This window comes from Ictalurus punctatus, chromosome 28, assembly GCF_001660625.3.
Source record: "Ictalurus punctatus breed USDA103 chromosome 28, Coco_2.0, whole genome shotgun sequence".
NCBI lineage: Eukaryota > Metazoa > Chordata > Actinopteri > Siluriformes > Ictaluridae > Ictalurus > Ictalurus punctatus.
Genome location: NC_030443.2, coordinates 12248458 through 12273631, shown reverse-complemented (window position 1 = coordinate 12273631; position 25174 = coordinate 12248458). Strand labels below are relative to the sequence as shown.

The window sequence follows — 25174 nt, the reverse complement described above, 5'->3', positions numbered from 1 at the left end:
TGTTTGATTCATAGATTAAGTATTTCACATGGATATATAGATAGATAGATAGATAGATAGATAGATAGAAAGATAGATAGATAGATATTCAGGATAAGATTTTACCCCTAAACTGCTCCAGGGACATCCAAGAGGACCTTGCGCCTTCTACGTCCTTCCGTTTGTAAGAAGAGATATTAAAGGGGTCATGACATAAGAACTCCAAATTTCCTTGATCTTTTGACATACAAGAGGTCATCGTACCATTAAAACGTCCTGCAATTTCATAGCTTAATACATCCTCCTCAGAACAAAAAGAGCATTTATTTAACCAAGCTCCAAAAACGCCTTGTCTGGATGTAACGGGATTTGTGACTTCACACAGGCAAACACATTTGCATAAGACTGCCCATACAATAAGACACCGATGCCTAGTTTTACATCATCACATTGTTGGCCCCGCCCACTCACGCTCAGTCACTGAAAACAGTTCCGCACGTGTTATGGCAAGGGGGACGTTGATAATTAATTAATAGGCAAAGATCTTAGCCTATCAAAGCAGTCGGTGGTTACACTGACGTCTTAAAGGTAAAGGACACAAAAACTGATCGTTTCAGTCAGAGGGTCAGAGACAGGGTGGAAAAAGATCATAAATTACAAACTGTACTAATATTATAATTACACCTCAGGGAAGATATTAAAAAAAAATGTCATGACCCTTTTAAGATATGCACGGAGGAAAACAAATTCTATATAGCAAACAACAGCTAGTTGTATTCCATTTGATATTTTATTTATTAAAATAAATAAATGAATAAGAATGTTTGAAAAAGCACAGTAGGGAGGGTAAGTGGCTTAAAAATTGCATTGAATGATGGAGAAAGTGAGCCAATGGACAGAACGAGGGATCCTTAACCCACAGAAGAGAAGAGACTCATATAATGGCATTAAACATCAAGTTGTCTGACCTCAACCTTTCACTCACACACAACTAAAGCCCTAACATGAATAAACAGCCTTTGAAGGAAAATTAAAGTGACACAGGAAGAGAGACAGTAAACATCCTCTACTATAACTTGTATGTCACAGACTTGCAAGACATCCATTTTGTTCCCTTAATGCGACACATTTTTAGTTTTGTCATGACTGTATAGAAACAACAATCAAATATTTCCAAAATCAGACCTGAACCACATTCGTATATGGTATTAGATTGGATATATATCCGATAAGCGGCCATGTGATATGAATTAAAAGCCGGATCATAATTCATGTGGGTTGTTCCCAACAAAGAATGTGCAGATCACTGTTGTTTTCACCATTCGGTGTCGGCAGCATAGCAAAACAATGGAGGACAGCAAAAGCACTTATATTCAGGAGAAGGATGGAGAAACTGGTGATTGGAAACAACATTGGAAGGAACCTGTCTAAACCATGTAAGATGTTGCTTGAGAAATGGAAAAGAGCTGCCACAAACACACACACGGCTACAATGCCAAAGAAAACTAAAGAGCCTTTAATATGCCATAATAATGCAAATTATAATAAAAAGCCATATTAAGACTCAATAAACATAGCGGCCTTGTGGTCAAGCACATTTTGGGTGATAAACCCACGTTATAATTAATCATATTTTGGATGATAATCCCACCTATAGATATACTCAAGAGCTCCTATGTTGAAGAGGAAAATAACACTGCAAAAATAAATAAATAAATAAATAAATCATAAAAACAGCAAATGTTAGCCATCTTGTCTTTTTTCTCCTTCGTAGAGCTGATGAACTTTTTGAAAATCTCCAGAGCAAACTGTGACACAGGCTTGGGATACTAGCGCATTAATTTCTTGCTTCTACTAGGGTGGACAGTCTAACAAATGAGATGTTCCCGCTCAAAGGGAACTTAACGTTGCGTGAGTTTCACGCTATGGGAAGTGCCCTCGCATGTGACTGGCATTTGAAGCTTGTGTAACATCATGCCTATTTAAAGGCCTGCCATGATCAGGTGACATGGAATTTAAGTGCGTCACGTGATATAAAAACGGCACCTGTGAACCGCGCCGTCAGCCTCCATTATCTGAAGTGAAGACGCAATTCACAAGCATACCCCAGTATGACAAGACAAAGCTACACAACATCTCGTTCCCTTCTCAGGGAACAGGGTAACCCAGACGTTCCCTTGCAAAGGGAACTCGATGTTGGGGAGGGCTGAAGCGGCAGACACACTTTCTGTGTGAAGTGTCTAGAGTTGGAGCACACCAGAGGGTTGACTGTGCGCATTGTGAACACCTTACAATCAGGCAGCTCTGCTTGCGGCTCGGCTGAAGGGAGTTGGGTTTCAGAGTCTCGCGGATCTGGGCTGGCTGCTGCCAAGGGAACCATCGGGGCTGGACGGCATGATGCACACGTGGCCGAGGTCACATCTGTTCTAACGAGAGCTCGCCAAGACCATCTACGTCTGCTGCTAGTATCACCTTATTGGCCAGCTCGAATATGGTTCTCAGAGATAATAGCCCTGCTAGACGGCACTCCTTGGGAGATTCTTGTCGGCAGGGATCTACTGTCTCAAGCTGGAGGGCTGATTCATCACCCTCGGCTGGAACTATGGAAACTGTGGGTCTGGCGCTTGAGGGGCACCAGCACATAGATTCAGATCTTGCAACTGAGGTTGCAGAGAACAAGTTGAATGCTAGAGCACCATCCATGAGGAAATTGTATGCACTCAATTGGTGACTTTTTTCTCATGGTGTGAAAAATGTCAGGTAGACCCAGTGAACTGTGCAATAGCTACAATCATGGAGTTCTTACAAAGACGTTTCTCAGCAGCGTTGGCTCCTTCTACAAATAAAGGTCTACGTGGCCGCCATTTCGGCCAGCCACACCCCTATTGAAGGATCTTCTGTGGGACAACATCCTCTAACATCAAGGTTTATGCATGGTCTCAGTTGGCTGAGGCCCATCTGCAGACCATGCATACCTTCCTGGGACCTTTCTATGGTCCTGGAAGGTCTGTCAGGTGTCTCATTTGAGCCCTTAGAGTCAGCCTCAGAGAAGCTTCTGACTCTAAAGGTAGCTCTTCTGCTGCCCCTGACATCTCTCACGTGAGTAGGAGATCTATAAGCGATCTCTGTTGCCCTTTACTGCCTTGACGTTGCCCCTATATTAGTCAAGGTCTTCCAATATCCTTGGCCGGATTATATTCCTAAAGTGCCTATGTCTGCTGCCCAGCCGGTAGTGTTGCAGGCTTTCTATCCTCATCTATTCCTCACACCAGAACAAGATAAATTGCACCTACTGTGTCCAGTAAGGGCTCTCTGTACTTGCGTCCATCCTTCTGGTCAGTGGCGTAAGTCAGAGCAGTTGCTGGTCTGCTTTGGTAGTGACAGTAGAGGTGATGCTGTGTCGAAGCAGCGCATCAATAATTGGAGAGTGGAAGCAACCTCTATTGCTTAAGCGTGGTCTTGCTACGCCTCTGGACATAAGAGCTCATTTCACTAGGGGGGGTTGCCTCCTCGAAGGGGCACCTTTACAGGATGTGTGTGCAGTGGCGTGATGTCTACGCTGCACATATTTATTCGATATTACAGCCAAGATATACATTCCACCCCGGGCTCGAGTGTCTTGCAGTGACCCTCTGGCTCGGATCTTTTGAACAGGCCATAACCTCAGTATGACGGAGTGGATATTGTCGTTCCCAGAGCATGAAGCTCACACAACATTGAGTTCCCTTTGAAAGGGAATGTCTGGGTTACGCATGTAACCCTACTCCCTGAGAAGGGAACGAGATGTTGTGTAACTTTGTCATACTTTGGCTGTGAACTGCGTCTTCGCTTCGGATAACAGAGGATTACGGCGCGGTTCACAGGTACTGTTTTTATATCACACGACGCGCTTAATTGCCACGTCACCTGATCACGGCAGGCCTATAAATAGGCATGATGTTACACAAGCTTCAGATTCCGGTCATGCACGAGGTCACTTCCCACAGCGTGAAGCTCACGCAACGTCTCGTCCCCTTCTCAGGGAACAGGGTTACGTAACCCAGACGTTTTTAGTCATTTGTGATGCATGTGAATCATGCAAAATTGATACTGACATGTGCATACAGGGTGAAATTTAGCAATTTTTGACTTAAAGCAATGAATAAAACCTTAAGAAGGAACATAAATTAATATGGAATATGTTGCATGCCTTTCCTTTAGATTCTTTTTTTCGAATAATGAACTTTTTGGGGTAAACTTGCAGAGAAAGTCTTTCACACATAGATGTGTCAGTGTTGTTCACTCAGATTTAATGGCCTCCTACTGATGATAAACAGGCTGTCAAGAAGCTCAGTTAGTTCTAGCTCTTCACAGACAGATTTGAACAGCTTCTGAGTTCCAGCTTTCAAACCGATTCTCTGTGTTTCTCAAACCAAATATTGTCACACTTACAGCAGTGTTGCTTTTGTTTGTCGTTTAACGTCAATCTTCAAAAAGCCAGAACATCCTATCTTCATTCACTAATATGGAGAAATGTATGTAAATATGCAGCATACACAGTATCTCACAAAAGTGAGTACACCCCTCACATTTTTGTAAATATTTGATGATATCTTTTCATGTGAAAACACTGAAGAAATGACACTTTGCTACAATGTAAAGTAGTGAGTGTACAGCTTGTATAACAGTGTAAATTTGCTGTCCCCTCAAAATAATACATTGTAGCAAAGTGTCATTTCTTCAGTGTTGTCACATGAAAAGATATAATCAAATATTTACAAAACTGTGAGGGGTGTACTCACTTTTGTGAGATACTGTATCTAAATATACAGTAATGTCTAAGATATGGAGGAGCACTATGAAAATATGCCCACGTATTCTTTTTCTTGGGAGAGGACACACACACACACACACACACACACACACACACGAGCTTTTGTATTCTGAAATGTCACTTACACAATAAACTCTTCATTAAATGATTTGTTAGACACTGACAAAACCTTTTTGCCTGGTTATTTCACACAATAATTGTTAATTAGTCGGCCGATCCATTTGCAAATAAAATATCACCTGGTCCAAGGAGCACGAGACGAGTGGATTCGTGAACGCACTCATCATCGCATGTCCATCGCTAGACCATCTCGTCTAGGCAAGTAAATGCATCATAGAAAAGAAACCATTTAAAACTCGACATAATGAACGGAAATAAGGAGGATCAGACAGAGACTACAGTAACCACAGCAACGAATAAACAAAGCAGACCAACGGTCATACTGCTAGTGTGCAGTCCCTCTGACAGAGAGAGAGAGAGAGAGAGAGACAGAGGGAGATACAGATAGAGAGAGCAAGACAGTCAGACAGCAAGAAAGACAGAGAGTGAGAGAGATAGAAAGACAGAGAGACAGCAAGACAGATAGAGTGAGAGATAGATAAAGAGACAGAGAGACAGACAGAGAAATAGCAAACAAAGAGAGAGACAGACAGACAGATGGAATCAGCGACAGATAAAAAGACAGACAGACAGATAAAGAGAGACAGACACAGACAGAGGGGAAAAAAATAGAGAAATAACAAACAAAGGGAGAGAGAGACAGACAGATGGAGTGAGCGACAGATAAAGAGACAGAGACAGACAGAGAAATAGCAAACAAAGAGAGAGACAGACAGACAGATGGAGTGAGCGACAGATAAAAAGACAGACAGACAGATAAAGAGAGACAGACACAGACAGAGGGAAAAAAATAGAGAAATAACAAACAAAGGGAGAGAGAGACAGACAGATAGAGTGAGCGACAGATCAAGAGACAGACAGACAGACAGATCAAGAGACAGAAAAACAAAGAGTAATAGCAAACAGAGAGAGAGACAGACAGATGGAGTGAGCGACAGATAAAGAGACAGACAGACAGACAGATCAAGAGACAGAAAAACAAAGAGTAATAGCAAACAAAGAGAGAGAGACAGACAGATGGAGTGAGCGACAGAGAGAGAGAGAGAGAGAGAGAGATACACATACAGAGCAGTGCGGTTGAAAAAGAGAGGTGTGACACTCCCATAGCCTTCTGTAGGAATGGGAGAGCGTGGATGTGACGCGTGTCGTGGGGAAGCTGATGGTTCAAAACACTGAAAAGTTCCAGCACTGAACCCTTTCATTTCAATGCTTCCCAAACACAGTCGCTGAGAAGTTGATTAAAGGACTGCATTTTTGGACATTTTAACGCATTAGCTGACTTCATGAATCTAGTCAATAGTGGTATTTGATGTAGTCAGCTTTAGTTCATGATTATTGTTAGATGATAGCTAGCTACATTCTAATTGCGGTTATCTAGCATGAGCACCACTTCACTAGCTACTAGCACCAGATGTCAGTTGGCCTACATTTACCTCAAATTAATTGCAGTTATTTATAAACACTCCCCTACCCCACCCACCCTCAACACTGAACATTCAGGGGAAGATAAAGAAATAAAAATAATGATATATAATAATGATATATAATAATATGAGGTATATATTTTTTTTATTAGCACTGTCGTTTTATTCATCAACTTCGGCCTAATCACTTTCCAGGAACTGTATAAAAGTGGCCTGCTTTCTGTCCTCTCTCTCTCCCTGTAGAGGCTGGAATGAGTTTCTCTGAAGACTGCCCATTCAAGGAAAATGTTATCTACCCTCTCCCTGGATATATTAGATAATAAAATGTTTTGCTGTATTCCATTGTTTGCCTTGTTTATTTTGCACTATTAACCAAAGCTGTTTCTTGGGTTAAACTGAGCAGTCGCTTGCATTCGTTGATATTCACTTGTTGTGCATGATTACCTGCATGTCTTAAGGTAAGATAACATTAGGATGTGAATAATTATAACCACAGAAGCACAAAAAAAATATGAATGCATACATATTGTAAATGTATTCTATGTCATGGGAGCAATCCCCTTTCCCTCCCAAACTGAACACAGAAAAACGTATTAATGCTGTCTCTCCATCACTCCCCAGAAAACAAATGCTACTAAAATGTAGTTAACGCAGTAATCAAAGCACATTATGCGTTAATATATACAAAAATTGCTGCAAATATAGTCGCTGCTGCTGTCTGTCCTGCTTAGACCCTTTCAAACAGGTTGAGAGCGGAACTATTGAGAGCAACACGAAACACGTGACTGGTGCGGAGAGATCGAAGCGTATCGCAACGGCGCTGATACAGAGAGAGACAGACAGACAGACAGACAGAGAGAGAGACTGACAGAGAGCAAGAGAGACAGACAGACAGAGAGAGACAGACAGACAGAAAGCAAGAGAGACTGACAGACAGAGAGTGACAGACAGAAAGCAAGAGAGACAGACAGACAGAAAGCAAGAGAGACAGAAAGCAAGAGAGACAGACAGACAGAAAGCAAGAGAGACAGACAGAAAGCAAGAGAGACAGACAGACAGAAAGCAAGAGAGACAGAAAGCAAGAGAGACAGACAGACAGAAAGCAAGAGAGACAGACAGAAAGCAAGAGAGACAGACAGAGAGACAGACAGACAGAGAGAGACAGATAGACAGAGATGGACAGAAAGCAAGAGAGACAGACAGACAGAAATACAGAGACTGACAGACAGAAAGAGAGAGACAGACAGAGAGAGAGAGACAGACAGACAGAGAGCAAGAGAGACAGACAGACAGAACGAGACAGACAAACAGAATACAAGAGAGACAGACAGAGAGAGACAGACAGACAGAAAGCAAGAGAGACAGACAGAGAGAGACAGACAGACAGACAGACAGAGAAAGACAGATAGACAGAGATGGACAGAAAGCAAGAGAGACAGACAGACAGAGAGAGACAGACAGACAGAGAGAGACAGACAGACAGAGAGAGACAGACAGACAGAGAGAGAGACAGACAGACAGAAAGCAAGAGAGACAGACAGACAGAAAGAGACAGACAAACAGAATGCAAGAGAGACAGACAGGCAGAGAGAGACAGACAGGTAGACAGAAAGCAAGAGCGACAGATAGGCAGACAAATATAAACAGAAATAGCAAAGATGGAGAGACAGATAGTCAGAGTGAGAGAGCAAGAGACAGACAGATAGGCAGAGAGAGTGAGAGACAGACAGATAGAGAAATATAAACAGAGAAATAGCAAAGATAGAGAGACAGACAGATGGAATAAGCAACAGAAAAAGAGACAGACATACACACACACACAGAGAGAGAGAGAGAGAGAGAGAGAGAGAGATGCAAGATAGTGCTATACGAAGGGTTTTTTGTTTGTTTAATGTCTTTTCTAAGGGCAGAAAGCAGAATAACCTGTACAGTGTTTTGTGATCAGTTTTTTGTGGTCAGTTTTAGAAACATTGAATTAACTATAAAATAATATATAAAGAAATGTTAATATTCCCTTAAATAACTAATTTACAAAGACTTTTACACATAGCTACTTTAGGGATTTTTACACTGAAAGCTGTACGATATCCAAACGATTCAAAACGTCCACACATCAGAGTGCACTGTTCATTTGATCAGCTCATTGTTTCAGCAGCTGCTAAAACTGTCTCTCAAAACACCATCACATATTTCAATAATGGGAGTAAAATTGTATAACATACAGAGTCCATCGTATAACACGCTATATAACTGTAATGTGTTCGGTGCGTCCATGTCTGTCTGTTTCAATGAAACATTTGACATTACAACAGTTTTAAAAAGGAGGTAAAGTAACATCCTGATAGATTTCATACAACAGTTAAAAAAAAAAAAAAGAGAGAAAGATTTGAGCAATAAACTTTGAGCAGTACATCCTCACATAAATCAACTGAAGCAAACTTAGAATCCTCTTCAACCTAACTAACAAAATAAATCCAGTCTTGGTAGCGGACACATGGCCGAGTCTCACCTGTGAGTCTGAAATGGACACCCGCTTGGACTCGATAGTTGGCCGTCGTGCAGAGCGTGGTGAAATGTGAGAGATGCGCTCGGCCCCGCCCCCTGCTGACAGGTACGTCCCTCTCTCCTGAAGCGACATCTTCCTGCCGGAGAGGTGTGGCCTTTGGGGTGGAGCCCTCTTATGCCCCGCCCCATTTCTCAACCCGTTGATGGAGGGGTCGGTTATGGTGATGGCGGCCATCTTGGCGGAGAGAGGCATTGGGGATGAGGAGGTGGAAGAGGAGTCGGAGTCGAGCTCCGGCTCCACGTACCCGGGGTCGCTGCTCATCGCCATGGAGACAGGGCTGTGGGAGGAGCTCAGAGGAGGAGTGGAAAGGATTTGTGGGAGGGTTTCATCAACCGCCCGCCCTCTAGCTCGCCGTCTGCAGTCACAGAAGGAAGACAGAGACGCGCATAAGTGAGAATCCACCTGTTAAAACCAGTACAAGAACAAGAATAATACAACATGCCTAAATTTGCTAAACATAAAGCGATGATTGGTGAATGAGGTAGACTTTCCTTCTATAACGGATGCTAGAACATTATTGTATTATTGCATCTCCTACAGTACACTACTGTACTATATAATATGTCTAAATAGTCCATTACGTATTATAGTTATAGAGGCATACTACTTTCTAATAAAATGGAGTACAGTAGTATGCAGTTTTGGAGCACACATTGTTACTAGGGACTTTCTGAAATGGACGTTTCCTTGTTCATTATACAAAGGCAAACACAAAGTGACAGAGAGAAAGAGAGAGAGAGAGAGAGAGAGAAAGCACACTCAAGACTTCATTATAGTCAGAGAGTAACAACGTGAGGAATAATGCACGAAAAACGGCAACAGTAACAAGAAAAAACTAAATATTAAAATAAAAACACTTCACATGTCATTTGTATTCTTTCACAGAGACTTTTCATTTTGTATCCATTCCTCATGCATGTACACATTACCCTGCTACCTTTCGATCTGGATCCTGCTATTATCATATTAGGCTTGTACGATATAACAATTGAATCATCTCTAAATGACTGGGAGCAAATTATGAAATTCTTGTTGTTGGTAAATCGCACGTACTCTTAAAACGCAGTAGACAGAGATTAGCTTTAATAAGCCCCGAGGTGTTCCTTTAAATGTATTTTTCTCTCAGCCAACACTTTGCAGTCTGCCTCCGTCCTTCCTCCCATCTCTTCCAGTCTGGTGATGTCAAGGAGAGAAACCCTAACCGAGTGTTATTATGAAGATGACATTACTTGTGCTCTGGAAACAGGCGTAGGTTTGTTGTGTAACTGCTCACACTGCTGTCACTGAGAATCCTGCCACAGCGAGGGGCTAAAGCATTCATCCACACTGGTGGGTAATTGGGGGGGTGTGCCTGAAAGAACCTTTCCTTGAGGGCTGAGATAATTAAGATTAAGTGCTAGAGGCGACATGAGGTGCATTTGCTGTTCTGTGTGCGTTTGTGTCTCCGAGTTTCAGACACACTCTTGCTGCAGTGTTCCTGTTCGCCAAAGTCACATATTCCCTCAGCAACTAAAAAAATACACAAATTTTCTCTGTTGGTGCAGGATGTAACTGCATTTTAGTTGATGGGGTTTTTTTTTTTATACACATCCATGTCAACTTCCATTCTGACAAGGAATAGCATAATTTCTAGCATCCTAAGCATCTGCTTTTGCTAACTGATTAAAGTAAGGAATAAAGAGGTTGTATCTGCGAAGTCAAATTCAATTTGAAGACTGAAACTCGGCTATTTTAAATGTGAAATATTAAAGCTGCAGTATCAAACCTTTTTTGGTTAAAAATGAACAAAAATCAATTATTTACCAATTACGCAAAAAAAAAAAAAAAAAAAAAAAAAAAAACAGTGTTCAAAACCGTCTCCTTACCTTACCCCGATTCGCAACGGTAAACATATAATAATGATTTATAATCTGAGCTGTCGCGTCGGATTTCGCGGGAAATGTCAGTTGACATCATTCGTCTTTGTGTGGTTATGTCACGTCCGCAAACGGAAAGAAGAAGACCCGGGTGCTGTATCGCGTGTGGGGGCTGAGGATGGTGGAGTGTTGTTTGGAAGGGTTTCAAGAAAAACGCCTCTACTCTCAAACAGAATCCTACTCCAGCATCTTCAATTTTGTCAGACACTACTGGAACTTCAAATGGGATCGGGTCCTATGTTCAGATGAATAAACGCCAGAGGTGGTTTTGGTGCACACAGAGAGGTAGCCGTATAGAAAAGTACCTCATGTCCACGGTTAAATATGGTGGTGGCTCTTTAATGTTTTGGGGCTGTTTTTCTGCCAGAGGACCTGGACATTTTGTTAGGATACATGGCTTCATGGACTCTATCAAATATCAACAGATATTAAATGAAAACCTGACTGCCTCTGCCAGAAAGATTAAAATGGGCCGTGGTTGGAACTTCCAGCAGGACAGTGATCCAAAACATACATCAAAATCAACACAAAAATGGTTTACTGACCACCAAATCAATGTCCTTCCATAGCCATGCCAGTCCCCTGACTTTAAACCCATAGAAATCCTGTGGGGTGAACTGAAGAGCAGTGGTCAATAGGGGGCGCTGGGGTACGGACCCTTCTTGAGAAGGCGGCTACTTAAACATATCAAACCCAGTTAAATACATATTGCAAAATAGTTCTAAAATAAAATTACTTAGTCATACTATTCGCCTGGTAGTCATGTTAGCATGTATTTTAAAATAAATAAATAAAAATCAATATTGTATTTTGTTTATATCTGTGTGCAAGGCACCAGCCAAATGAGTGTGTACATGGGTTCTTAAACTTATGGAAAGCAGGTGACGAGGCTGCTCTCTAATTGGCTTGCTTCAGATTGTCCTTTGGGCACAGCTCATTGTGCCCCAGACACTCCCACTTTTGTTGTTAGCGAAACAATATTGTTTTTTTTGTTTTTTTTAGATTTTTTGACTGCGTTTGATTGGACCGTTCTCAAAGACGCTCTTTCCCAGCAGCAGCTTGTCAGCTGACCAGTACTGCGAGAGATTGTTAATAACGTAGAAATAGGCGCAACATTTCTTCCAGATGAAAGAAAATTCGGTTTTATCTTTACAAAAAAAAAAAAAAAACCCTTTCACAAGGCTTTCAAATGAAGAAAAAAGAAAAAGGATAAAGGAGCTTGGGCCAGATCGACCCAACAAATTCAGTGGCAGTCAAGTGACCGCGGACGAGCTCACACCCGGGTTTACTCCAGCACTTGTTATGGCAAATGGAGTTGGCTAGCTGGATGCGATGTCATTCATGCATTTTATTGTTTTCCTTGTTTGCTGCTTTAAAATCCTAGGACCGAAACATTGTGGACAACGACGGGGGTATGAGACTTAAAACTTTTAAGACTTTTTGAAAACGCAAAGCTGCTTTTCCACCGAAATTACCGGAACAATTAATCCCAGGAACTTTTTTCAAAGACCATTTGGTTCCTCCAGACCTTTGTTGTTTAAATTACAGTGAAGATTAGGCAAATTAGTCCAGTGACGTATAACTGCACGTGACAAGCCCTTGGCGAGGATATGAAGCCTCGAAGTATCTTACAAATCAAACTGATTATTGACACAAATGAAGCTGATTTTAATGATGTAATAATATAAAATGTTTACTCAGCTCATAAAAACACGTAGCAGGCGCTGATTGGAACACAAACCTTTGAACGGTAACAAAACAGTCTATTGGTTAGGACTCAGCGCTCTCAGTGCTGCGGCCCGGGTTCAATTCCCGGTTGCGGAGTTAAACTTTTTTCCTTTTTTTTTAATCGTTGAATAAAGGTTTGTGTTTTAAAAACGTACAGTGTATTTTCTGAAATCTGATAACGACACTACAACAACAACAATCACGGAGGGGATTCGAGTTGTGCCGATGATTGTACGCATTGCTTTGCTAAAGAAGTAATTGAGAAAACGCTGGGAAAGAGACGAGCCGTGGTAGTACAGCGAATTCAGAATGCTCCTAATGCTAGACTTAAACCAATCAAACGGATTTTAGCAGCGATTGCTGAGATGACTGAGAAGAAGCTTCTTTCTGCGCTGTTTTTCATCACGAGTCGCCGTTCCCGGTTCCCGCCGTATTTCGTCCTCGGCATAAATACATATTAAGGCCTGAACCTCGTCGTCGGTCCATCGGTCGTATTTTTTAAGAAACTCCATTGTGTTGATTCGAATCCTCTTCACACTGCAACAGACTTTTAAAAATGGTGGTTGAAAAAAATGCTGCGGGTATTCGACCAATCAGCAAGTCCCACCTCCTGGCTTTTGAAAAAGTGCCATCTTCCGAGTAGGGATCTTGCGAAGGCTAAATATTTTACCCCGGAACTTAATTTAGACCCTGGTCCCTGCGGTGGAAACACACCGAGTACCTTCAAAAGTCCCTAGATTCTAGGGAAAGTTCCTGCGGTGGAAAAGCGGCAAAAGTAGCCGCAGCCATCTTGACAATGCTATGAGGATACAGTTTTTTTTAGGAAGCTTAGCATTGCTGAACAGCTAGATGAAGGCTACAGGATTGGCATTATTTATTTTCATGTAGTGCTACTGGTCATTGTTTAGGCAACATGAATCTTTTTTTTTTTCTTCTTTCTTTTTTTTAGTGATTGCAGTTTTTAGAGTGATTACCTTGATAACTTTATTACTGATAATAAACCCACATTAAATTTAATCAGCATTATTTAGTTAAACCAACCATTTCACAGCAATCCAAAACAAACCCATAGAGTAAGACAAATAAGTCTATTCAAGTAGGACAAAAAAAGTCACTGTTTAACTGGAGGAAGTGTTATTCTGTGCCTATGGTAGGTGCAATACTGCAGTGGCTGAGCTGTGTTACTGTAAGAGTCCGCGCACGTCACGCTTAGGTGGCGCTCTTTCACCGTTTAGTTGTCATTTTGTTGTTTTCAGCTCTCTGAGCTTTGCCTTTTATGGAGCATTGTAGGCCTCACTAAATGTCCATTTACAGGTCATTACCATATATTAACATACTGTATGCATGCGACGAAAATCAGCATTAACAAAATTTGTCAATTTGATGGGGATTTGCAGTTTGGGTCAATGAAAACATTTCCACACAACACTACTAGAATATTTATAAATGAGACCCTTCTGATGACAACAGGGCTGCTGATGCCATCCCTCAGGCCTTCAAGGGCTCATCGAACAAACGTCTCTTAAGGTAATGAAGCGTAGAAACGGCCCTACAGATACAGTATTGGAACGAAGCCAAAATGACCAATTAGCTCAGCTTGGTCCATCTTCTTGAGGCTTCCCCACAAAGGAGAACCGATTGTTTTATTGTGAAAAAGATCTCTTTTGTGTGTAATTATGGATGTTATTTAAATCAAAGCTGCAGAATCAAAGCAGGGCTGGACAGATGGACAAGCCATTGTTCGCCAGATAAAAAATAAATAAATAAATAAATAAACTCGATAGAGCTCTTCAAACCAATACAGACAGAAAGAGACGGAAAGAGAAAGAGAGCGAGATGGGGGATTATGTAAAATCATCATCATCCCACCTTCAAGCCTCTTCAGATACTTCTCATTGAGGATTACTATTCGACCACGCACGCTAAACAACCATGTGCGAAAGAGTAGACAAGGTAACTGAAATCGAATGACGCAAATGCAACGAAAAAAAAAAAAGAAGAAAAGCCAACAAAACTCACGCACCGTCTATCATCGCTGACCAGATTCCCTCCTGGTCGCCCACAGATAGGAGAAGAAAAAAAAAAAGCAGATGGCCTGAATGACTAAGCAGAGAAGAAGCTTTAAAACACACAATGTTCAAACTTCGCCACACAAATGGCAGGGGAGCCGCTCTCAATTAGCTGGATTTGGGGCATGCCAAGTATTTCCCTCCAATATCTCTCTTTCATTTAGTTTCAAGGTTATCCAAGGCAGCCAGAGCATTTAGAGCACCTTTTACTCTCTACAGACCCTTGAGTGCTTCAAGCTCTTCAGATTGCACAATCGGTCACTCATACTGCATTGTTCTGTCGTCTGAGCGATTGCTTTTCCAGCTTGATGTAACATTAATGGTCAAGTCTGGACCTGAGAAGGGTTCGGTGAGCAACTATGGTTTTATACAGATCCATCAGGCTTTCCACAGAACGTGTTCACTCACAGGCAAATAAAGATCTGCAAATAATATCTGGAGGTCTGAAAACTTGCTAGGCCTGGCTGAGGTAGAAAAATACTTCCTTTCCTTATGACTACCTCCAAAACGGCACAATACTAAATGTTATGTCAAAATATTCCTTCATCTATGGTAAGTATGATATGGTATACAGTAGTATGCGAGCGGAATTCGCAGTCAGGGCTATAAATTCACAGTGTAGTCTGTCTAGAAAGCTGAAAATCAGGCTTTGCCCATATCTCTCTTTAGGCTTGCACAGGCTTATGAGCTAATATCACCCATCCTGATGCACCAAGGACATGAAAGAATGAAGTCGTTACCCGCAGTGGCTAATCCATCCTTAAGGTTTCCTTCATCTTTGGTTAAAACAAAGTTGTTCGTTAAGGCACTAAAGTGAAAAAACATATACAGAATACAGTCAAGCGTAGACAAACCAGTAACCAGGTTCATGTGTGGTCTGTTTTGTGTTTTTAATTCGTAACTGCCAACAAGTTCAACAAACAGGAATAGAGGCAATTACTCCTTTCTGACTTTCGCAAAACGAACGTTTTCATTTAGTACGTAGCTATGTTTAAACAAAATGTCTTTCGTAAAATAAACGTTTTCACTTAGCATGTAGCTATGTTTAAACATAACGCGATGCACCTCGCTGCTGTAACTACAGCATGATTGTGGTCAATTCGAAACTTTGCTCGAAGCAGATAATTAATATTTACTTGTTTGTTGATCTTAGTCTGTATGCACTTCATTAGCCCTCCCTAAGTTTTTACATTAGCTAATGTATTTTAGCCAAGTCAGTTTCCAGGCTACTGAAACATGGTACTGGTCCATGGTACTGGAGCTTTCACTTGACCAGGGGGCTGACTAATCAATGAATCATTTGTGCCCCCCTCCCACACAACATAAGCCAATCAATGAACTATTAAGTATTAAAGTTGAAACATATGACCACAATTATTACAGATATGATTAATCGTGCAGTCCCACAATTCCCCACAAAGCCAGCTGGAGTGATCGAGATGACACCGTCTAAAACAAATGGTTGCTGTCTGCAAATCTGACGCAAGAATCATCAGTATCTCCGTCTGATCTGGGAAACTTCAGTTTGTCTCCCAGCTTGTGTTCTCGGAGAAAAAACAGAAACCCGCTCAATGAGCAAAAGACAGGGGAAAATATCTCGCATTCATATACAGGTTGTATAACATGAATGCCCTTGACGAGTGATCGGTAGGAGCGGATGCTGTGGCCCTCCAATCCGCAACAGGTGGTCTTCCTGTCGCCCCTGACAACCAGCCATGCCGAGCCAGCATTGCTGTATGCACCAATATTGCAGGCTGTACTTTTCACCCGACACCTGACGATTTTAACCCATTAGACTGGACATGAACAGTGATTAAAAACCATTGAAGGCCAGAGATGAGTGCAAGAGGAGACACTTTCTGATGATCCTCTTAACACTGCTCCACTGACCAGCCCGTGACCTGCTTTGATAACTGCCAAACAACTAGAATAGCTACAAATCAGTGGATAAATGAAGAACCATGAAAACCTACACATCACAGTGACTCTGGTTGAGAGCGTGTTGCAGGAATATAAAATGGTAATACTGTATATGGTAGATGTGTATGTATTTTGATATTCAGTGTAATCTCAGCAAACTGGATGTAAACCCCTGCTGAACTACTTGAAAACAATATCCTAATGCCAATTAAAACCACTTTCTATCCTGAAATGTATCTCATGAATCAGCGTGCCTGTACTAAAACAAAATCCTAATGAATAAGAATATTAACTGGAAATATTGCTTGGATCTTTACTGGCTTAATGAAAAAAGTAAGGAATAAAACATGGGGCGCGCTGCTACCGAAAAAACGAAAACAAGCAACCTTAGGGTGACAACGGCGTCACACCAACCTGCCACTGATTCATTTTCAATAACAGCACATCTCACCATTGTATTTCTCGTATATCAATATGCTAACCATATTAATAATTAAATAAAGGCACGTTCTGCATCTAGTTTTAGTAACATTTTTAACATTTTAACGCAACAAGACAAGCTATAAAACAACCTCTTTTTCTCCCTGCTGAAGTTAATAAGACAAAAAAACTGCAGCTTGGCATGTTTTCAAGAAGCCGCAAAGCGCTCCTTCTCCGTTACCCCTGACTCTTACAAAGCACTGACACTGGAGACTCCTTTAAAAAAAAAAAAACGCTAAATGAACATCTCCTCACAGAAAACTTCACCTATTGTCAGAGCTGCTGTTATGGAAAATTACTTAACGCTGCCTGACCAATCAGAATTGAGAATTAAATTTCGCAGTTCCATAATTGATTATAAATAACCTCTGGCAATGTCAAATGTTAAACCTCTGGCAAATCATATTACTTAATTCCAACAACTGTCCATTCACTGTTCTTTAAATTCTAAAAATTGTTCATTTACTGTCCATTTCTTATTAGACATTAATCGATTACAATGATCTAATCAGAAGGTAAACTGATTGCTTAGCTCCACGGGCTGACCAATAATCGCACATTAATGCTCCTAAAAATATAATAATTGTTCATTAAGTAGACATTAATGAATAATAAAGTACTAATGAGAAATGGGAATGAAGCTAGTCCAAGAATGATCCATTACTGCCAATTAAATTCCCATCACTGCTGTCTAATTGGACATTAATTAATTACTAAAGAACTCAGCTTGATGGCATTAACGGACTACAAGGGGCTTAGATAGAAGCATTAGAACAGAAGGATAACAATAAAAAACTGGTCAAGTAAAACCTGCAACTAAAAACTGCAATAAAATTTCCATTTCAGTGGGGAAATTAAAACTAATAAGAGAAGAGTGGCTGTGCTGCAGAAATACGTTGAATATTTTAGTCCATTTACAGGGAAGAAAATCTTAATATAATCTCTCAACTATTAGCTGCAACAACTAAACGATAAAATCAATAATAATCGATTATGAAAATCGTCGTCAACGAATCTCATTATCGATCAGTTGGTCTGCGCGCGGTACATTTACTCATTACGTTACTTCTGTTCCGAAAACACACTCGAGTGTAAATACTAAAGTTGTGTCCCAAATGACGTACTACGCACTTACACTATGCACTATGTACTATACCGTCTAGTGTGTGGATTTTAGAAAGGCAATATCGTGTTGTGTCAACCTCCAGGGAAAATTCTTTGAGCCTTACTTATTTTCCACTTGTTTTATGCACTGGAAAGTGGATCATTACAACATTTATTATTTTAGTTGAACACATATGATTTGTGTTAGTAAACTCCTATTGCTGCTACAGAAACTCTGAGGACACCAAACAATATGAACAGTACTTGAAAAATCTGTTTTTGGCGCATGGTGTCACACCAGTGCTGGTAAGGACGGAGAGGACAGCGTCGGCTGTGGACGGAGAGGAGGCAGGTCGAACCGGCTGGTAATACGTGAAGATGCTCACCTGCGTGTAATTAGTGAGAGTTGTGTCTCTTTGTGCTTTCAGTTGCATCCTGTACACTCAAAAAACGATTTTTTGCCCCTTGTTCAGTTTAATTGATTAGAATGAGCTAAAGCAACAGGGTTTTTGAACATTCTGTCACAACTTAATTGAATTAGGTAAACTTCAGTTTGAAATATATTAGGTGGATTGAACACAGTGAAATTGTGTTAAAATTACATAAATCTCTTTTGTTGACATAACTACCTGGGCATTGGCTCTACAGTTCCCAGCATGCTTTGCTAGGGACTGTATTAGGAGAGTAAATTTAGGGATTAAGTGTTATTTTGTGTTTTCCAGTAAAGGGAAAGACATGTTAGTGTTTAATGTTCAGTTATGTTGGACATTTGAAGGAGTTTCTGTAATGTTTTTGAATTTTGTGGTTACCGTTTGTGCTGAAGAGTGGCGCGTGTGCATACGCTAGCGGCACTCGGCGATCTATACTAATATCAGTACTAACACCAGTCTTTTCAATTGTTGGCGAGCTACAGTACAAAGTTAATTTCACATCCTGTCTGCAAAAACCGGGTACTAAGAAACATCAGACCTTCTGAACATCCATTAGAGCAAATCGGATGAAGGACATACTGAAGAGTGATATACAGATATACTATATTCTGGGTGGGACCTTCTTCCTGTACAGTACATTTCCTGCAGCGTTTGCGTCACTCCACAGAGTTCTACAGTCTGAATGGTTTACTGAAACTTGCTAACAATTTTTTTTTTGTAAATTTTAAAAAGGGAATAGAATTCGGACATACGTGCTCGTGTGCGAGCCTAGATTGAGACCCATGCAGCCAAATACTCAGACAATGTTTTTCATTTTAAAAAGTCTATAATGACTAAAAACCTTTTCACTCAGCGGATGGCTTTCTGCTCCATCTCTCTCTCTCTCTCTCTGTTTTACAGATGAAAAGTCAAAATTCTTTCTAAACACAGCACTTTATACTACAAGGGAATAATAATACATACTAGCTACATTACATCCTTAATGCTTAAGCTATTTGAGAGAGATGCACGTCATATTACAGCATGTCCCAAAAGTCTCTATACATACGGGAAAGTAACACTTTGTAGCTAAATGTCCTCCAAAAAGTTTCACACTTATATACTATTATATATGAAAAAATATTATATATAATATAAACTATTTTGTTTAAATAGCCTTTAAGAATGCCTTTGACAAAAGAAGAGCATATTGAAATAATACTCATGGCCGGATCGAGAAGCTGCTGCAAGGCTGCGATGGTCTTCAACACGAAACATAGCAAGAGCATCACCCGCGACACTGCCGAGAACGCGTATGAACACATTCAAAAAGACTGGAAGTGTTGTGGACCGACCGAGAAGTGGACGTCCATCAACATCCACTGGTAAAGGCACGACCAACGTGGTGCTGGTGTACATAGATGGTATGTATGGGGACTTTTGGGCCACCCTGTATTATACATATCCATTGTTGCTTCAGTAGCCATGTTTGTTAAATTTAAAAAAAAAAAAAGTTAGCAAATGTTCGAAATATTGGTTGAAACCAACTCAGTCTTCACACCACAACCTCTAGGCTGGAGAGCTTGTACAAGGGGCTCGGTGGACTGATATTTCTTTTTAGAAATCGATCCTAATATAAAAATATTTATACCAAGTGGGGTTTTTTTTTTGTTCTTTTTTTTTTTTAATCAAACCGAATGTGATAATGAACTGTTATAGGATGTAATAATAATGTTCAGGATAGGAACTGCAATTCCTGATGCCTTATTTCTGTAATTAAACAAATTATGTATTCCACTTATAATTACTCATATCCATAGTTGCAAATTGGCAAATATTTTCATGTTTCCTGTTTTCCTTTTGCTTGGCTCTCTGTCTCTCACTGCAGTAACTGCAATAGTCACATCATTGCATACACAAGGAGACTTTTCAAGGTATCGGTATCATCAATATTGCAATATTAATCTTGGTACTGGATTGAAAACAAAATAGCAGTATCTAACCAGAACAGACAGTTAATAACTGCCATTAAGGTTAGTCAAAGGCACAACCACAACACGCTTTATATAGAGGTTTTGCGTTATCAAGACTCTTTGTTAATGCTAATAAACAGATTTGCTGACAGGAATAGTTAGTACCAATAGATGGAAAGAATTTATGAGTTACGCTTTCTACACGAGCCATTTTAATGAAACAGCACAACAGCAAAGCACGTAAAAAATCTCAAACGTTAATTAAACTGTTTTGGCAAAGTAATAGGAAAGCAAAAGTTTGTGCGCACAGATTTTTTTTTCTTCCTGTGTGCTCCTGTTTTTCCTCGAGTCAGTAGCACCAGCACTCCTTGGGAAAACCCTGGCAGGACTCTTCCTCTTCCAGCGGGCTTCAAATCCAATAACATGAGCTTAGTTTCTAATACTAAAGGGATCATGTTCAGGGAACAGCAAGGGATATACCATCAGTTTCATGGCACTCTTGGTAAAGGAAAAAATGATTGAATGGGATTAGAGAACACAGAGCAAAGAATCCAGGAATGACGAGAGCAGTCATCAAAACCCAATCTCGCCAGATCCTCCAGGTCTCTCTCGTGGGCTTTCTTTTTCAGCTCACCAACAGGTTTTCAATGGGGTTTAGATGAGGAGACTGGGGTGGCCATGTCATCATGTCTACAACTTATTAAAATATATAAATATACTTTATTATTATTATTATTATTATTATTATTTAGTATTAGCAGAAGAACAATCTTTTATTAATCCCTTGAGGTATGTTGGACAGACACTATGGAATTTATATACTAGTTGTATATTCATGTTATTCTTACGATCAGATTCATCAAAAAAAATTGCACTGTTTATTATTATTTAATTTTTTGCATTCTTTTTCATAAGGGTAATTTTGTACTTCCTTACTTTTGTTTCTCCTTTGCTGCTCATTTATTTTCCATTTTTATTCACACTCTCCTGCTTTTTTTTTTTTTTTTTTTTTAATTCATAAGCAGTACATTTTATTTACAAAGGGTTTTAAAGAAATAAAACTCGTTGTTATTTTTACAGATCGTCCTTCATGAACAGTGCATGCATGTAGAGCACCCATTCAGAAGAGCTGGGCAATGTTCTTGCCTAGAACACACTGTCCTCCCTGTGGACCCCTCACTTGTCCTCTAAAAACCTCTTTAATTGGGGGCAGAGACAGACAGAGCTCTGATGAGATTCATCCTGACTGATTTAAAACATGCCGAGCGCAACACGATGGAAAACACGCACATGCTGGAGGCAGAAATGCAAATTAGACTCGCACGCATTAAAAGGGAGGTACAGGAAAGAGCCGTGTTTTTCGGTATGTAGGAATGTCCGTATGCACGGACGGCTCCAGATCTTGGTTTAGATGGGTCAATTGGCTTAATCACACACCGATAATACGAGAGTGAAAACAACACCGACAATATCAAACCCAGCTTGAGTGTCAAGTCACTAGAAAGCTCTATTTTTGTCTCATCTGACCAAAGAACCCAGTTCCAGTAGTGTTTAGGCAACTCCGGGCTTTTTTTTGTTTGTGCTTAGATGAAAGAACATGCTTTCTTCTGGTATTTCTTACAATGAGCTTGTTGGCATGGAGGTGGAGTCTAATTGTAGATTTGGAGACTTGGTGACCCCAAAATGAAATAATCTTCTGCAAATCCCTAAACAATGATCCTTGTAGAAAAAAATTGTACCTCTCTAACGTCATCACTGTGTGTAAGGTAAAAATATACTTGCATCCTTCTTAGTCTTCTTAATTTTTGCCCTTACAGTGGATTTGGGCATTTTCAGACATTTTTTTTTTTATATAGTCAATGCCTGATATATTTCATTTACATTTCCTTCCTAAATGCTAAAGTAAACTTACAAAAATGTAAAATATAAATGTTTGAGTTACTCTTTTCCCATAAACATTTCTAGGGGTGTCAATTGCAGCATTTAAAAAAAAAATTTACATAAAAAATAAAATCTTCATAAGTTTCTTTTTCCTTTAATTTTTTTCTTTAATAAATATACCTCAGTGGAACAGGAAGTCATGGTTGATCACTAAAGAGTTCCTAAACACTAAATCAATAGATTATATATAACAGGATTCGTGAGTAAGAACTAAATGATGTAACCCCAGCCACAGGTTCTAGAGGTGCCAATAATTGTGACATGGTTTTTTTTATAAAGCCCCACCAAATTTCTTAAAACTAAACGTGATGATATTAATCTAATTAACCACAAAGGTGGCCGTCTTGATCGGGGGTGCCAATATTTCTGGAGCTGATGGTAAACCAATTGGAAGGAAGCATATGGATGGGTCTAGTTAATTACTCTCAGAGCACACAGCGCTTGGGCTAAATGAGTGTGAGGTTGGGGTAATTAGCTTGTGCGTATCTTCGGCAAGCGGCATGAAACTGAAACAAGATACTACAAGATGCTACCCACGCCATCCAAAATCAGATCAGCTACGCTGCCCACACAGGATGTGCTTTCTATGCACTTTTAGGCTGTTATATAATAATGCCATGTCATTTCATAAAAAAGTGGATGCGCATTTAGAATATTGAGTTAGCAAAGGAGTGAAACTGTGATCATGTGACTGAATAGAATTTAGTGGAGTCACCTCACACCAAAAGCATCTGGCTCTAACTTGTTATTCTAGAACGGATGAACACCAGAGGACATGAGAACATACCACGTGCTGTTAGAGCTACACAGTATTTGTTAGTCTAAGCTAAAGCAAGGAAGTACAGCAGGGTCTTGCTCAAACAAAGTGTTTACATCCTGCTTCCTGGTTGTTACTTCCTACTGTAAACTTCTCATATGTACCACAAAAAATTCCAGTCTAAGGCTGCATTCACACCATGTCGGAATTACCGTAATTACTAGACGACAACCCGGATGTTCTACTCGGAGCTGTTCACGTCCTCGGACTTAAATGAATCTGTGCGAGACGTTGTTGACGACTGCAAAATGATATTAAACTGCACTGTATGTCGTTCATTTATTCTCAGATTAATCTTGCATTATTAAGATATGAATAATAGTCCGTTAAAAAGTCAAACCATTACTACACGGACATATTACGAGATAACTACTTAACTACATTTTATTGTTGAAGCTGCTGCCAATTTGAGTGTTTCCGCATGACGCTGCAGCGGTCAGGTGGTAAGTACAAGTCGGAGCTCTCAGAAAATTCACAGTTTGCAACCTATAATTAGGTTCTACGAGATTCTACAAGTTCTACGAGGACGTGAACGCGTTTTACAAGTCAGAATCTCGTAATTACGTGAAAGCAGCTCAAGTTATTGACCGATGTGGTTTTATGCAGTAGACTGCTGCCACATGACTGGCTGATTGGATAATTGCATGAATGTGCAGATGGACAGGTGTGCTATAATTAAGCAAGCCGCAGTATGGTTAGAGTAAATATAAGCACTCTTTGAACGTCATTCGACCAATCAATTTAGTGGATCGGGACTAACTGCTGTATAAAAATGGATGGTGAGAGTATAGGATCTAATACTGCAGACATTAACTGTCTATGACGGTCTATGCGGGTGTGTTATTTCCTGTGGCATAAAATTAGAGCTGCGAGAACTAATCGATAACGATCGATTATGAAAATGGTTGTCAACGAATGTCATTATGGATTATTTGGTCTGCGCGCGGCACGGGGGAGATTTACTCATTACGTTACGTCTGTTCCGAAAACACACTTCGGAGAGTGAATACTAAAGTTGTGTCCCAAATGAAGTACTGTACACTTACACTGTGCACTCTACCGTCTAGTGTGTGGATTTTAGAAAGGTAATATCATCTCAAATATGTCAATAGGTTAGTAAATAATGCATATATACTATTATATATATATATATATATATATATATATATATATATATATATATATATATATATATATATATATATATATATATAAATTTCTTATTTATTTAGTTTATAAGTACTTCTGCATTTTTTTTTATGGATTCACAAAAAGCACCGAATTAAACTACAGTCCTAAATTAATAATATATATTCTTGTGTGTGTGTGTGTGTGTGTGTGTGTGTGTGTGTGTGTGTATTGGATTCTTTTCTGTTTTGGACAAACAGTTGTATAAAGTTTTAGTCTGAAGTTTATATTTGTAACACTCAGTTTGTGGATTTTATTTTAAATAAAGAAAAAAAAAAAAAAGGTACTGAACGTTTGCCCCGCCCCATCCGATTAATCAAAATAATATTATCAGCCAAAGAATCGATTATGAAAATAATCGTTAGTTGCAGCCCTACATATAATAGCACGCAGCATCAAGAGCTCAATATCACAACACAGTAATCAGATGCTCAGTACTTTCAACACTGCATTTAAATAGGTCAGCATTATCTGAAGCTGTAATTAGTCTATAGGCGAATTAAATTACCTGTGCTAACCTGAAAGAAGACAAGTTGTACACCATCAAACTGTGAAAAAGACCAGCTCAAAAGTTATTTTGGGGGAGTATTAGTTTTCTTTCCTTGGTGATTTAAAACCAAACTTAAAAAGCAAATTCAACATTAGAAAACCAGTGAGATACCTGACCAACAAGCAATCAGTAGTAGAATGTAGTTTTTAATGCCATGTCAGCATCTGTGGCTATTT

General features: G+C 39.9%; 1 protein-coding gene across 3 annotated transcripts in view; it reads right to left on the bottom strand.

Annotated features, from left to right (window-relative positions):
* The window catches only part of camkk1a (calcium/calmodulin-dependent protein kinase kinase 1, alpha a), a 109371-nt gene that overhangs the window by 50593 nt on the left and 33604 nt on the right, over positions 1 to 25174 (bottom strand). For all 3 annotated transcript variants that reach the window (XM_017460305.3, XM_017460304.3, XM_017460306.3), the window contains exon 2: positions 8846 to 9257. In XM_017460305.3, coding sequence (XP_017315794.1) covers positions 8846 to 9169 — 324 coding nt within the window. In that variant the 5' untranslated portion in view covers positions 9170 to 9257. The remainder of the gene's footprint in view (positions 1 to 8845; positions 9258 to 25174) is intronic.